The sequence below is a fragment of the Pipistrellus hanaki genome (assembly GCF_964339955.1).
Source record: "Pipistrellus hanaki genome assembly, chromosome: 6".
Classification (NCBI taxonomy): Eukaryota; Metazoa; Chordata; class Mammalia; order Chiroptera; family Vespertilionidae; genus Pipistrellus; species Pipistrellus hanaki.
In genome coordinates this window covers 42,307,478-42,323,037 of record NC_140508.1, presented here as the reverse complement: position 1 = coordinate 42,323,037, position 15,560 = coordinate 42,307,478, and the positions used below count along the sequence as shown (strand labels likewise).

Genomic DNA, 15,560 nt, shown 5'->3' with positions numbered 1-15,560 from the left:
AAAAACCTTTTGCCTGCCTGAAAATAACTTATAAAAAATGTAAGCATTTGTATAAAAGTCTACATTCAAATTATATTGCAGGAGATTAAGTTTTTTATGTAAAATGAACTAAATCAAATCACTGTATTTTAAAATTTCCATATCTAGTACTGCTTATTATTTTAATTACAGATCCCATTACACAAGGACAAAGGGACAACATATATCTTCTTCTATACTAATAAAAGGGCATAGAAGTATGCTAATTAGATCAGACATCTTCCAGATGTTCATCTAGACAAAGCCACAGTGGTGGGGGCTGAGGCGGAGGCGGCTAGGGGTGATCAGGCTGGCATGGGAGGAGAGTTAGGGGGCCATCAGGCTGGCAGGGGGGAGAAGTTAGGGGCATAAGGCTGGCAGGCAGAGGTGGTTACAGGCGATCAGCAGGCAAGCAGGCAGACAGGCGAGCAGTTAGGAGCCAGTGGTCCCAGACTGTGAGAGGGATGTCCCAGATTGGAGAAGGTGCATGCCAGGCTGAGGGACCACCCATCCCCATGCATGAATTTCATGCACCGGGCCTCTAGTATCTTTATAAATGGCAAAGAATTTAATGTAGTTAGAAATATAATCCTATAAATTAGATCTTTAGAGAATTTTATTTATTGGGAATATGATTTCCAAGGATATAGTTAGTTACAGATATTTATTTTTGTTTCAGTTGAGTTAAAGAGCAGCATACCTAGCAAGGTGCTCTGATTAGAAGACCCTCTACCACCACCATCAGCACTATGGACCCACATATGTGAGTATACAATCTGTCATTTGTATTGATGACATCAATTAAAAACAAAATCACCTAAAATTGGTAAGAATACTAATAAGAATATTGTTTTGACAAAACAAAAAACATGAAAGTAAAGACACTGAGCTAATTAGTTATTCATATGGAACTATAGCATAAAGACCAGTTCTATTATCTTTTACAATAAAACTCTCAATTCAACAGTGTATTTATTTCACCTTTCTTTGTTTTTTAACTCTTAATCTAACTTTTCAATGAAAAAATAGCAGATAATTATTAAAATGAAGATTATAAATACCTTACCATACACTCCTTTGTCTAAAAGTAGTAAAAATTCATCCACAGCGTTGCGCATCTCATATTCAGTCAGATCCAGCAGTGAAACGACTTTGAAATCCAGCTGTCTTAACAAGTTGGTCAATTCATACACGTCCACCAAAGGAGCTTTAAGCTTGGGGTGGTCCCAGTAATTCATGTTTCCTATCAAAAGGGCAACCTTGTCCTTTGCTATTAATAAAGGGGGGAGAAAGGGATTTAAAGAAGGATATAAAAATTAAAATAAGACCCATGCAAATGACATCATTATTATAAAAAGTATACTATACAAATAGGAGTTCATTATTATTTAATTTCATTTTAGGATGATCACTTTATGCAGCAGACCAATATACTGAGGACTACAAAGACTAATAAATTAAACTGAAATTGAACTTACTGACACTTTTGAGAATCAGGCAAAATATATTTATTAGCCGCATACGAAGTATACTGATAACTATTAATAATATAAATGTATACTTTTATTGAAGTAAAGAATCCTATATAATAAAGATGTAACATGCAAATGTAAAGACTGTGAAATGTAAAGACTGACTGCATAACGACAGAATCATGGATCAGCAGGAGGGTGGGGCAGTGAGCTACAAGTGGGAGGCAGAGTTTCAGGAGGGGGCAGGGCAGCAAGCTATGAGGGGAGGGGGGGGCGGAGAGAGCTATAGGAGGGTGGCAGTGAGCTACTGGTGAGCTACTGATGCACGGATTCGTGTGCAGGGCTACTAGCATTATTATAATTCAACTAAGCTTTTGGAGCAAATTGTAACAAGGTATGTTTAAATTGGGTTCCCATCAAATTAGGTCTATTTTGCTGCCAATGGAAGATGCTAAGCTAAAGACAAAAACAAAACAAACAAAAAAACAAAAAACAAAAAAAAAACAACACCAAAAAGAGGAACAGGAAGAATTTGAATCAGAGCAAGTAAGGGGAAATACCAAAGAGGACAGAAAAGCAGCAGCTTAATAAGTAACATACTGTCTTCTCTTGGTCTTAAAAAATATTTTTTTTCTATTTGGGTGAGATGCAGTTACTTTAGGGATATGCGAATACTTTTGTAAAAATATGCTTTTTTAAAAAAAAAATCTATTTTTAATGTTTTTTTTTTTTGAATTTTTACAGAGAGGGAGAGGAATAGAGAGTTAGAAACATAAATGAGAGAGAATCATCGATCAGCTGCCTCTTGCACACCCCCTACTGGGGATGTGCCCGCAACCAAGGTACATGCCCTTGACAGGAATCGAACCCGGGACCTTTCGGTCCACAGGCTGACGCTCTATCCACTGAGCCAAACCCGTTTCAGGGGGCGGGGGGGAAATATATATATATTTAATTTCAGAGAGAGGAAGGGAGAGGGAAAGAGAGAGAGAAGGCTAGTAAACGTAGGGGAAGATGGGTAGGGCACCTTGTCCCAGACCACGCTGCACTGGCACTCGTCCCGGGCTTCCCGGTGCACCAGCAGCATGGTGAAGTAAACTATGTAGAAATAGGCCAGAACGTGCTGAAAACCACACGGAGGGACAAGGCAGGTGCCGTGATGAGGTTACCCAAGTAGCTGGAGTGACGATCGAAGCCTCACCATCCAGAAAAGAGAAGATTCTTTCCCGTCGAAATATGAATGGTTTTTAAATGGGCAAGCTTTGGATCAGCAGGATTTTTCCGGAATGCATTTTTCTGAGCATTTGCGCATCAGAAGATTACATATCCACAAAGTTTCAGAGCGACAATTAGAGCCGCCAGTGGCCAGGACACGCCATTGAGAGGGAGGACTAGGTAGAAGGCTTGAAGGATGAAGGGTACCCACACCAGGTCCCCGAAGGCCAGCATGAAGCTGAAGCCCTCAATAATGTCCGTGGTGGTCAGCACTGCTTCCTCATTCCAGAGCACATCCACCACGTATTCACCAAAATCATCGCCAAGGAGGGAGCAGCACGATTCTGTAACTTCATCTCTGCCAAAAGCAACACCAAGTTAATCATCAGCCATCCGATCAGTCCGGGGCGCAGTTCACAAAAGTATTTGAGATCAAAAGTCCCCATCTGAGGGTTTAATTCGCTGCAAATGAAGAAATCGTAGATGGTGTTTCCAGAGCTGGTCAGGGCGCACGCAGGGCCCGCACGTAGAGATAAACACTCAAGTCGGCAGCAAACACAAGGGCTGCCAGGGTGAACTGAAGGAAATGGTGGTACACGTGGCAGAGCTTCACGCCCCAGAAAAGAGACGCTCCCACGGCTGCCGACGTCAGGATGAAAGCATAGAACCCATTTAGTCTTCCATCAGCCAGAGGTGCTCCTTCTACCACCTTCCCGATCGGCAGTGAGAACTGAGCCTGAACAGAAAACCAGATGAGGTAGGCCCTAAACATTCTGGTTTCCCACAGATCAGACAAAGCTGGCAAAGGAGGCGGGAAATTCAGAAGGCTGGACTCTCTGCCTACACATCAATAGCATCAGGAAGAGGAAGGCAGTTAGGCCAAGCATGGTAGGAAACACACCAGGGACTCCTCCAAACTCTAAGTCCTTCGTCAGTGTAGCTGTCACGTCAAAGGTTCTCAATGATGTAAGTCCTTTCGTAACAATTTTTTCTTCCTTTAAGTCTATTTTTTTAAAAAAAAATTGCTCTCTTCTCTTCTTGGACGAAGGCTATGATGTGATGTATAACTACTTTCTCGTGACAAAGGGAATTGTTCCTGCGCGGTCCTGTGTGGCACGTCATTCCTCGTTCGCTGCTCGGGCTCCCGGTTGTGCCGGTTGATGCTATTTCCAAACGGCTTCTGTACCAGTGGAGTCAACTTCACTTCGGGCACTTCCTTCCTCATTTCCTTTATGCCCACATGGTGTGAAGCAGAGGCCGATCAGCGGGAACTTTTAGCTGGTGGGCCGGGGGATCAGGAGCTCCACCTTGACCGACTCCCTCGTCCTCTGGAGGGAGAACAGGAAGTGGAGCTTTTCCTTTGCCTAAAGGAAGCTAAAAGCTTGGTGTCACTCTCCTTAAACTCCAGTTCCATTCCCTCTTTGTATTTTACCGTGTAAAGCTGGGACTTGCAGAATTTCCACTTCATAATAAAGTGAACTCCCAGGCCACCAGCCTCTTACCACTTCACCGTGGGCAAATTTCCTACTTGGCATTTTTAAAAATCAGTCTGCGCCGGGGTCCCGTGGGGACATGCACGACTCCGCAAGAGCTGCCAAGCTGTATTTCCTTTTTAAAAAGTTTCTTCTTGAATAAACCAGACCAAGGTAATCACTATATGGTAAGACCATTAGCCGCTAATGCACAGAAAGAATATTTTCAGTGCATTTATTGGTGAGTCCACCAGCCCTGTCAGAACTCTGACCCAAGCTCAATGCAGAGCAGGGCTCAGTTGAATCTACTTCTAAGGGAGAAGGGATATGTTGTCTCTGGATTACACCATCATGGCCCAAACAATGAAGCTCCTAAAGATATTCAGGTATAAAGTATTTGTAAATCATAGTGGGTTTTTTTGTGGAATATTATAATTTAACTCTAAGCTGTATCCTAAAATAGGTTTTATTGGCAGAAAACAATTAGAAGGTATGTAAAAGAAAAAACAACAACACTGGAGTCTCTGGGGGGAAAAAACAGTTGTCAAACTATGCATGATAAGCTGTTTCTGCTAATATCATCAACTCTTGTTTCATTGGTTTTGCTACCTGATTGCAAAAAACACTTGGTATAGTTTACTAAGTGGAAGAGTTCAATAGTCTGAGAACTATGTGCATTAAAATGCATGTATTTATAATTGACCATAACACTTCAAAATATGTTTCCTAATGATATTTTTTTGAATTATTCCTTTTATTTATTTTTAACAGTTTTTTTTTTAAAAAAATTTCTTTAATGATTAAGGTATTACATATGTGTCCTTATCCCTCCATTACTCCCCCTCTTCATCTCCCCCACTCATACCCTCACCCCCCTGTTGTCTGTGTCCATTGGTAAGGCTACATGCATGCATACAAGTCCTTTGATCGATCTCTCTCCCTTACCCCCACCCTCCCCTACCTAATGATAATTTTTAATAGCTTCTAAAATGTCTTCGAGCATTTTCTTGAAATAAATGGTAATAAAAATGATGAGTAAATAAATCTTACCTTGTCCAATCTACTTGTAAAGCAGTTCCTGAATGACAGGCGAACTGGAGAAGGTTTAGAATAGAGAAGCAGATGGCAGTGGTCGAAATGAGAGATGACAAACACATTTCAGTAAATTAGTTGTAGGAAGGAAAGGAAAAGCCAGAGTTTAGAAATATGATAAAGGACGAAACAGTAAAATTTGAAGTTGAGAAGATAAGACTGAGGAATGAAAGAAAACTTCAAAATAACAACTATATAAGCAATTTATGATGTTTTTCAGGTGATAATATAAATGGAAGAAACTTTCTATAGAAAAACATTTACTGTAAAAGCCACCCACAATTTCTTGAACACAAACCACTTATTGGAAAAAGGAAACACAAATGCAAGTTGATTAAACCACTTCAGAAAAAGTATTTAACTACATGATCCTAGACATTTTCCAAAGCTCAATGCAATGTGTTCTTTACAAATTGGTACAGTGTTATATCATTAATTCTATGTCTAATAATCTACTGTTGTGTTCCTCATTTTATCTAAAATGGATTAATATTCATAAGTGCCTGAAAAAAGGTCTGGCACATATTTAGTGCTATGTAAATATTTAAGAAAATCTTAGACAATTTATCAAAAATTGAGTATTAGCATCAAGTCTGACTGGTTGAATATACAGTCCTTGTTTGTCTCATGAGTATAATCTTTTATTCTCTGTGCCCTATAAAATATAGTAAAAAATCCTTATCTGGCAAACAAGCCTTCATATTCTAGTTCATGCTTCCCTTTCCAGCTTCGATGAAAGATGGCCCCCAATGAAACACAGTATCCTAGCGTAGTCACTCCCACTGCCTCTAACCTCAAATCTGGGCTGCCCTGTGATTCTCTTTGAACATAATGTGGTATGGCACTCGCCAGTACTGAGTCTCAACCTGGAGAAGTCTGGCAGCTTTCATTTTGGGGATCCATGCAAAGAAATCAGCTAGCTAGGAAACTCACATGGGGCAGGAGGACAGGCAGAGTGAAGTAGACAGAAAGCTCACACAGTAAAACAGGGGAGCACATGCCTCTTGATAAGAGCAGCCACTGTTTAGACACAACTGACAGCTGCCACTTTTCATAAGAACCTAGAAACCTGAGTTTTTATATAATATCTGACCAGTGGCAACTGATTATGATTGTTAAAAACACTGCATACCCCTCCCAAAAGGTCAGCCCGTTTTGTGCTCCTTTCTTTTCTTTTTAAATATATTTTATTGATTTTTTTACAGAGAGGAAGGGAGAGGAATAGAGAGTTAGAAACATGGATGAGAGAGAAACATCGATCAGCTCTCTCCTGCACACCTCCTACTGGGGATGTGCCTGCAACCAAGGTACATGCCTTGACTGGAATCGAACCTTCAGTCAACAGGCCGATGCTCCATCCACTCAGCCAAACCAGCTTTGGCTGTGCTCTTTTCTCTGTGGTCTGCAGAACCTCATGTTTGTTGCCACTTGGTTTTAACTTCCATATCTATGCTAATGACACTCATAACTATATCTCTAAGCCTGGCCTCTCCACAGAGTTCCAGATCCATGTACACAATTGCCTGCTGTATATTGTCACCTCAATGTGACACAAATATCTCAGACTGGTTAGGTCCCAAACTGATAGTCATCTGTTCTCTGAAGCTTGCTTTTGAATCTGTATTCTTCAACTCAATGGACAGTGTCACTCCCAAACTACAGTCCAAGCAAGGATTCTAGCAGGTATAGTGATTCTTCTCTATAGCAAGATGACAAAAAAGCTTACTGATTCCACCACCTAAAGACCTTCTGAATTTGTTCTTATCTTCTGCATTCTCACTGGTAAGCCTAGTTTAGATTCTCATTTCTTCTCTAGACTATTACAACAGTGTCTTAATTGTTCTCCTAAGCAAAACATCTCTAACTACTTTACTTTCTACATCAATATAAGACTGGCTTTGGGAGAGATACATCTCATACACTCCTCCTCTAAAAAGTTCCTTCCAATGGCATAAATGAGAAATGCGGCTCTTGAAGATCTAATCTCACCCTTCTCTCGCTTCCTTCTCTGTATGCTCCAGAGCAAGGTGTGTTACTTGCAGTTCCCCAAATTCAACAGTCTCATTACTTAGCACTTAGGATTTCAGGCTCCCTCTGTTTGGAAGGCCCTTCTCCTACTTATACTTCAAAATGCAGAATAGTTACTGCAACCTCTCTGCTGCTTTGCTAATCTAACTCCACTAAAAGATAGTATTACTCACCTCCATGTAACATACATGTCTGTTTGAATGTTGCCAAAACAAAGAAATTATTCTACAGAAATTGACTTGGTACCAGAAACTGAATTCAAAATCATTTTAAGTCTCCTATTCTATAATTTATTTTACAAATATCCAAAATAAACCATTTGGTCTCAATGTCATTCAAGTACATATAAAAGCTGTCAAATTGAAATGTCTTAAATTCCTTTATGCTTACCATAAAAGAGATATATGTATAATGATATTATGAGCAGGTATTTTAAAGCTTTACTCACCCAAAGGCTGGTCAGCTGTTTGCTCTTTATTATCTATATGAAAATAAAAATGAAAAGAAATAAAGTATTATTATCCATGATATAATTATCTCCAGGGTTAGAGATATATAAAAACAGTGAATACCATCAGCGGCATTAAGAGACAAAATATGGCCGAAACCGGTTTGGCTCAGTGGTAGAGCATCAGTCTGCGGACTGAAAGGTCCCAGGTTCGATTCCGGTCAAGGGCATGTACCTTGGTTGTGGGCACATCCCCGGTAGGGGGTGTGCAAGAGGCAGCTGGTTGATGTTTCTCTCTCATCAACATTTCTAGCTCTCTATTTCTCTCCCTTCCTCTCTGTAAAAAATCAATAAAGTATATTTTAAGCCTGGACCGGTTTGGCTCAATGGATAGAGCGTCGGCTTGGGGACTGAAGGGTCCCGGGTTCGATTCCGGTCAAGGGCATGTACAGTGGTTGCGGGCATATCCCCAGTAGGGGGTGTGCAAGAGGCAGCTGATCGATGACTCTCTCTCATCGATGTTTCTAACTCTCTATCTCTCTCCCTTCCTCTCTGTATAAAATCAATAAAATATATTTAAAAAAAAAAAATCAATAAAGTATATTTAAAAAAAAAAAAAAAAAGAGAGACAGAATATGGTTTCTAACAGCTAACTTATGATTTTAAGATTCCCAGAATTTTTTTTTTTTGTATATGTTGTTGGGTTTGGTTTATTATTATTTTGTTGAGGATTTTGTGTCTAGATTCATGAGAAATATTATATCAGTCTACAGTTTTGTAATCTGTCATTTTTGTTGTTAACAAATTATCACCCAAGGATATTTTTTCCATTGCTTTTCAGCGAGGGAGGGAGAGAATCACCAGTAGAAGAGATGAAATCAAGGATTAAATCAATGATTTGGAATATGATGAAGAAAAAAATATCCAATCAGAACAGCAAAAAAGAAAAAAGAATCCATGAAAATGAAGATAGAGTAGGAGCCATTGGGACAACTTCAAGCATACGAACATTCACATCTTTGGGGTGCCAGGAGGAGAAGAAAGAGAGCAAGATATTGATTTGAAAAAATGACAGAAAACTCCCCTAACCTGGTGAAGGAAATAGACAACCAAGTCCAGGAAGTATAGATTCCCAAACAAGATGAACCCAAAGAGGCCCACACCAAGACACATCATAATTAAAATGCCACAGGTTAAAGACAAAAGAAAGAATCTTCTTTTTTAAAAATATATTTTTATTGATTTCAGAGAGAAAGGGAGAGATAGAAACATCAATGATGAGAGAGAAGCATTGATTGGCTGCCTTCTGCATGCCCCCCTACTGGGGACTGAGCCTGCAACCCAAGCATGTACCCTTGACTGGAATTGAACCTGGGACCCTTCAATCTGCAGGCTGATGCTTTAACCACTGAGTCAAACCAGCCAGGGCAAAGAGAGAATCTTAAAAGCAGCAAGAGAAAAGCAGTTAGTCACCTACAAAGGACCTTCCATAAGACTGTTAGCTGATTTCTTAACAGAAATTTTGCAGGTCTGAAGGTAGTGGCAAGAAACCTCCATTTTCGGCCCTAACCGGTTTGGCTCAGTGGATAGAGCGTCGGCCTGCCGACTGAAGGGTCCCAGGTTCGATTCCAGTCAAGGGCATGTACCTTGGTTGCAGGCACATCCCCAGTAGGAGGTGTGCAGGAGGCAGCTGATCGATGTCTTTCAAATGAAATATTACTCACTTCCCCCATTAACTGTCTTTTTATGATATAGACTAGTTCACAATGATAAAAAATGCATTCATATTTTGTGTTCCCTCAGTACTTTTCTATCCTTATATAGTCTTACAATCTAGAACATTTTAAATCTTTTCACTTACATGAAATTGTACTTCATACAAGTAATAATTTCAACCCTAAATCATATTATTTTAATAAAGAAAAAGTTATCAGTATTACTATAGTAAAAAAATATCTATAGTATCTTTAAATTATTATATTCAATAACTTAAAAATATAAAACTAATGCTTTATGCTTATATTACTCACCAGGATGCCCAAGATGATGTAATTCATCTGAAAGAAAATAAAAAAATAAATTAGCTTTAAATACTTAAATGCCAATTTAGCACAAATAGTAAGGCTAATTAAAGAAGGTTTTGAGTTATTAAATCATGTTAAAATGTTTCAATAGTTTAAAACTTTTCAAATACATTATCTGAAGCCTTGCAAAACTGAAAAGGAAAGTATAATGTTGTGGATATCATTTAAGACTTCTAAGCCATTATTACTTTCATTGTGATAAAAGGCTAAATAGATTCATTCACAATTTGTTCAAAGTTTTAGGTATTCTGGCCAATTATGGAACAAAAGCAGGCGAGATAGGTCTGTTTGTGGTCTCAATCACAAAGTTCTTGAAACTAGTTAATCTCAAATGATCTTTTCTTTTTAAATAAACTTTTAATTTTATAACAGTTTAAGATTTATAAAACTAACATGAAGAGAATATAGAATTCATGTAAACACCCATATACCAGGTCCCTATTTTTAACATCTCATGTTAGGAGGGCACATTTGTCATAACTGTTAACGTGCTTTTTTGTTCCAACACCCACTCAGGACATCACATTACATTTGTTTAAGTCGAATAGGCTCCTCTTTCTTGTGACAGTTGCTCAAACTTCCCTTGCTTTTGATGACCTTGACAGTTTTTAGGATTACTGGTGAGATATTATGTGGTATATCTCTCAGGTAGGATTTGTTGATGTTCTTCTCATGGTTAAGACTGGTGTAATGAATTCTGGAGGCACAGTGGTTTTAGAATTGTTAACCTGCACTCCCTGGCTTAACAGTGTTTCCCAAAGTGTGGTATGCGTACCCCCAGGGGTACGGGAAGAGTTTGGTGGGGGTAGGCGTTGCACCAGAGTTTGGTGGGGATATGCACTGCACCGTGCTTAGCTGCGCCGAATTCTATGTTCTCATGAGTACGAGGGGTACTCAGAGTTACGAAAATTATAGAAGGGATACACATATGTCAAAAGTTTGGGAAACTCCGAATATCATGACATTATAGCCATCTATGTTATACTATTCATGAGATGGTAGGTAGAACTTATTCTTATTTGTGGTATAAAATCATTTAGTGAGTAGCATCAGCTAGAGTATATGGCTATGTACAATTTCTTTTCCCTTTTATCTTATAGACTTTTCTCATTTCTGATTACTTTAAGCCAGTAACTTTTCCTTCCTTCCCCTCTTCAATGAGGTCACTTTACACATTTGTAGTAAATTTGGATTCTTTCGTCATATTCTGCATTCCTTAATGGGATCTACCCTCCTCTTACCTCCTACTAAATGATTTAAAAAAAAACTTGCATACATCCTGCCCAGGTATGGTTACAGGCTTGGTACCATGTGGGGCATGCAGGAAGCAGCCAATCAATGATTCTCTTCATCATTGATGTTTCTATCTCTCTATCCCTCTCCCTTCCTCTCTGAAATCAATAAAAATATATTTAAAAACAAAAAACTTGCATACATGTATTTACCATTATAGTGGTCATACAGAATAGTTTCACTGCCCTAACAAATCCCCTGAGCTTCACCTGTTCAATTCCCAGCCCTTGTCCTCATCAAATACCTTTAACAAAATACCTAAAATGAAATAGGTAACATCATGTTCCATGGGTAGAAAAGATATGATATTAGGACAATTTCATGACATGAGCCAACCCACCAATTATAAAAGGTCTCAATTTTGTATATCTTTTAGAAAGAAAAGTTGGGTCTGATTTTTCCATCTGAAATTTCTGGAGTAGTTTCATGGTTGGATTTTCATTTCTAAGTGTTCTGAACAAATTTATTTGAAAATTATTATTTAACAACGTGTTTGTTACTACAAAAATTATAGGGAGAATATTGCAGATAAAGAAGCATTACAACAGGTGATAATTTACAAACATCCCCCTGAAGCCAAACAGAACAGTAATGCTAGTTTTATTTATTTACTCTTAGAAGTCTCCAATGTTAGGAAGTTTTCAAAATAATGCAATTAGGCAAAAAAGGGGGAAGAAAAGAAAGAGGAGTTGGTTAGGATTTCTTCATGTAGCTTCCCTCAAAAGGGTTCAAAGACCAGAGGGTTGAAAATGTCTTATGCTAGAGAAATGACAAATCACAATTATGTATTAGCAAGAAAATAGTAAACATAGTATTTCAGAGTGACGCCCATATTGATATAAAGAACAAGAAAACAAGGAAACATAAGATTTAACATGATTTTCTTACTTTTCCCAAGTAGAGTCTAAGGTTATAGTTTAAAGAGGCAGAAATTGAAAAAATACTTTGCTATCCACAAACCTAATTTTGTAAAACAATGTGATATCATACTAAGGGAACTTAAGTTTAAAATTTATTTATTACAACTTATGTACAATGCTTTGGCTAATTAGATCAAATTAGAAACTTACGTTGAAAGAGATTTTCAATTCTCTTTATATATTATGGTAAAGGTCACATGGTAGATGGCCTTGTAGCTTCAAAAAATGGGTCATATCAATTTTATATTGAGATAAACAGAATATTTAGTATTTGATAAAACATGTGTTAAACAATAATCTGTCTTGAAACTTTTAGAGAAACCACATTCAAATTTGAGAGGCATATTATCATAGATAAGAATTCTGAACAAGTCTCCATGATAATATAGTAATCTATATTTTTTCCACAATCTTTATAAAGGTAAAAATGAGCATTAAGAATTAATTGCAAATTTTTAATATTTATAAAATGTTACGCAGGAAGTTTATTTTTATGTAGAATAGAAAATCAACTGAATAATAGTTATTTTAATAGTGTGTCAGTTTATCAGTATCTGTTGCACTTTACAAACCCTCAAAGACTAAGATACAACATCCTTTGAGTGAAATTATTTCTTATAGCTAGTATTTTTTCCATCACTGCACTCAATAGGCTAGGGCATGCCACCAATCCCAAGAGGAGCCAGCATGCAGGATATTTGGTTTTAATCCAAAGATTACACTACCTTCAGTGCACTCCACTGCCTCATCTGTTCTTCCTTGTTCCAAAGAAAACAAATGTGAATATATTGTAATTCATGATCTTAGGAAGGGCAGTCATCAAGCAAACAGAGAGATAAGTAAGACAGAAATATGTTGGCAAGCCAACATATGCATCAACACCTCTATTAACAACATAACTATAAATGCATTAAGCTAAAATAAAACAGACTCTCAAATTATGTACTTCATAACGGATTGTTGATTGATCATCATTATTTTCTTCACATGTCTGTGATGTTTGTTTTTTAAAAATGTTTTCTTAAAAATCTTTTTCCATGAAATCAAGTTCTTTATAATTAGTTTTAATACATTTTTTTTTTTTGCCATAAATGTTTAAAATAAACTATAAAATTCAAAAATAACCAAAAAGGTCTAAATAAAAAACCAATTTTCCTACTACTTTCTGGTCATCCTATATAATAAAGAGCTAAAATACTAATTAGACCGAATAGCAGAACGACCATCCAGATGACCTTCTGGATGAAGCCGGACCTGCGAGGGCTGGATGAGACTGGGAAGGGCTTGCAAGGACTGGCCGAGGCAGCTGGGGCTGCAAGGGCCAAGCCCCTTGCATGAATTTCGTGCATCAGGCCTCTAGTAGTATATAAAGCTAGATTATGAATTTAGTATGTATTCTCTCAAATATCTATATGGACAATGTTAACTCCTGACACTTATCACACCATTAAGTAGAAGAGGGTAATTAGTAGAATTTCAGTTGCTTAAATGTTTTATTTTATATAGTTTTGATTATACTCTATTTGTCAGAACACTGAGTAACACTGCTTACCTATGATGATTTCTACCTTCTTGCTATCTTGACTGTCTCGATCATTATGTACACGACACCAATAGGTTCCTTGATGTTCCAACTCCACATAAGGCACCTATATCAATATTAGAACACACACATTTCCTCCTCAATTTTCATTTAAATTGGCTTGGAGAAAAAATTATTTTGTATTTTAAAAATCCCTACCATGCCAGAAGCCAATTCCAGCATGTCATAATTGCACTAGTTTCATCAAAAGGTTGATGGAACTTGGAGACTCCACAGGGGCCGAGTCACATTATTGCCTGTTGGAAATGGCTAAAGGCATTTCCCCAAATTTGAAAAGGATGATTGTTTGCTGCCAGACAGCTTAAGGCTTCTTAATCTACATGTTATTGCCTCCCTGTTGGCCAAACATCTGAACAGCCAAAGGCAATTCCCCAATCTGACAATGCATCTGTACAAAACCCTACCCTTTTTAGTGTTTATCTCCACCTTGCCTTAGGACAATTTGTGTTAATAAAAAGCAAGAGGTCCTGAGACAAGGAGAACTTAGTTTCTTTAGCTAGGCTCCTCTGACCCCCAATGACTTTCCAAATTATCTTTTGTCTCTGGACTCTTACTTAAGTTACACACAGCCATTCTCCAGGTTGCTGAACCCTTCTTAGTGCTGGGACAAGAACCCTGGCACTACCAAATAAAATTTCAGAATGATTTAGATAGCTTGAATTATTGCCATTCATTAGGTTAAGTTTTAATTTTAGCAAATGATACAATAAATCCAATAATGATGAATTTGGTGTAATACTACACTTGACATTTTAGTATAAGCCCTTAGATGTGGGCTGGTGTTGTCTTCTGGTACTTTTGCAAAAATACAAGTCAATTAATATTAAATAACAAGGACTTGAAACAAAAATACTGAAAACATAAAAACACGAATTTTAACGTTCACCTTAATTTTCAATTATACTGTTTATTTTACTTATTAGCACAAAAAATGCCCCCAAACCAACTTCATACCATGTATATCTTTTTTGTCTCATGCACTAAGGGTGATTCATTTTTGAACCACTGGTAGTGAGGAATTGGGCTTCCAACAGCAACGCACTGCAGGACCAACGTGTTGCCTGGCATCAGCTTTTGGGACTTTGGTTCAACACAGATTTGCAACTTGGATTCAGAGATGCCATTCGAGCTTCCTTAAATTAAAAGAAAAACATCATTAAACATAAAGTATCTAAGTTAAAAATAAAATTACCCCCTATAATTTATAAAAGTAAACGAGTCTTCAAGTTCATCCTTCATTTTTTACAATCTTTAATGGCAATGTTTCATAAAACGATAGCATTTTTAAAAATATTAAGAAATGTCTGGATAGAAGAACATGGTGGGCAAATACATTCAGAAAATTCGGAGTTAAACAGATTTTTTTAATTGCAGAACTTGCCCAAGCTTTCAAAGTGTTATGCATTGTGCATGTAAGAGGGGAAAAGAGCTCAAGTGTGTTTGGCCAAAGAATTTCTCTGGAGGGGGCAAACAATTTATTGATATCTTGAGTGACATTCACATTCAACAAAGAAAGATCTACATTCTGCACTTGATTTAACTGATTAAAAAAAGGAGTTTTGTTACTGGCACTAAATACATATGGAGGGATTATCACTAGCATTTCCTCCCAAGGCAGATATCTGAAAACATCATTTATTGAACACTCATTGTTACTCTTTAAATTCCTTGAGGACAGAGAGCTTGTCAATGTTATGCAATATCAGGTCTCCATATGAAACCCAGGGTCTCACAAACTGCAGGTGATCAATAATATTTATTGAATGAATAAGATTCTACTTATAACCATAGTAAATTTTATTACATGCACAGTAATATTCTACAAAGGTAAATAAATCTCTTAATTAATCATGACTATTTTTAGAGATGGTTTATTTATTTAGGTGTAGGAAAAGCTAAATTGAGAGGGAAGAAT

At 37.5% G+C, this 15,560-nt stretch overlaps 1 protein-coding gene and 1 pseudogene across 3 annotated transcripts in view; both read right to left on the bottom strand.

Moving 5' to 3' along the window:
- The window catches only part of MALT1 (MALT1 paracaspase), a 50,211-nt gene that overhangs the window by 13,419 nt on the left and 21,232 nt on the right, over positions 1-15,560 (bottom strand). Inside the window, exons 5-10 of one of the 2 annotated variants that reach the window (XM_084888286.1) lie at positions 14,600-14,778; positions 13,595-13,691; positions 12,768-12,800; positions 9,776-9,802; positions 7,746-7,778; positions 1,085-1,288 (exon numbers count right to left, since the gene is read on the bottom strand). In XM_084888286.1, coding sequence (XP_084744412.1) covers positions 1,085-1,288; positions 7,746-7,778; positions 9,776-9,802; positions 12,768-12,800; positions 13,595-13,691; positions 14,600-14,778 — 573 coding nt within the window. The remainder of the gene's footprint in view (positions 1-1,084; positions 1,289-7,745; positions 7,779-9,775; positions 9,803-12,767; positions 12,801-13,594; positions 13,692-14,599; positions 14,779-15,560) is intronic. The other variant, XM_084888287.1, reaches the window with a different exon arrangement.
- LOC311624724 (delta(14)-sterol reductase LBR-like) lies at positions 2,389-5,003 on the bottom strand (annotated as a pseudogene). Its single transcript has one exon. The product of its transcript is annotated as a delta(14)-sterol reductase LBR-like (transcript).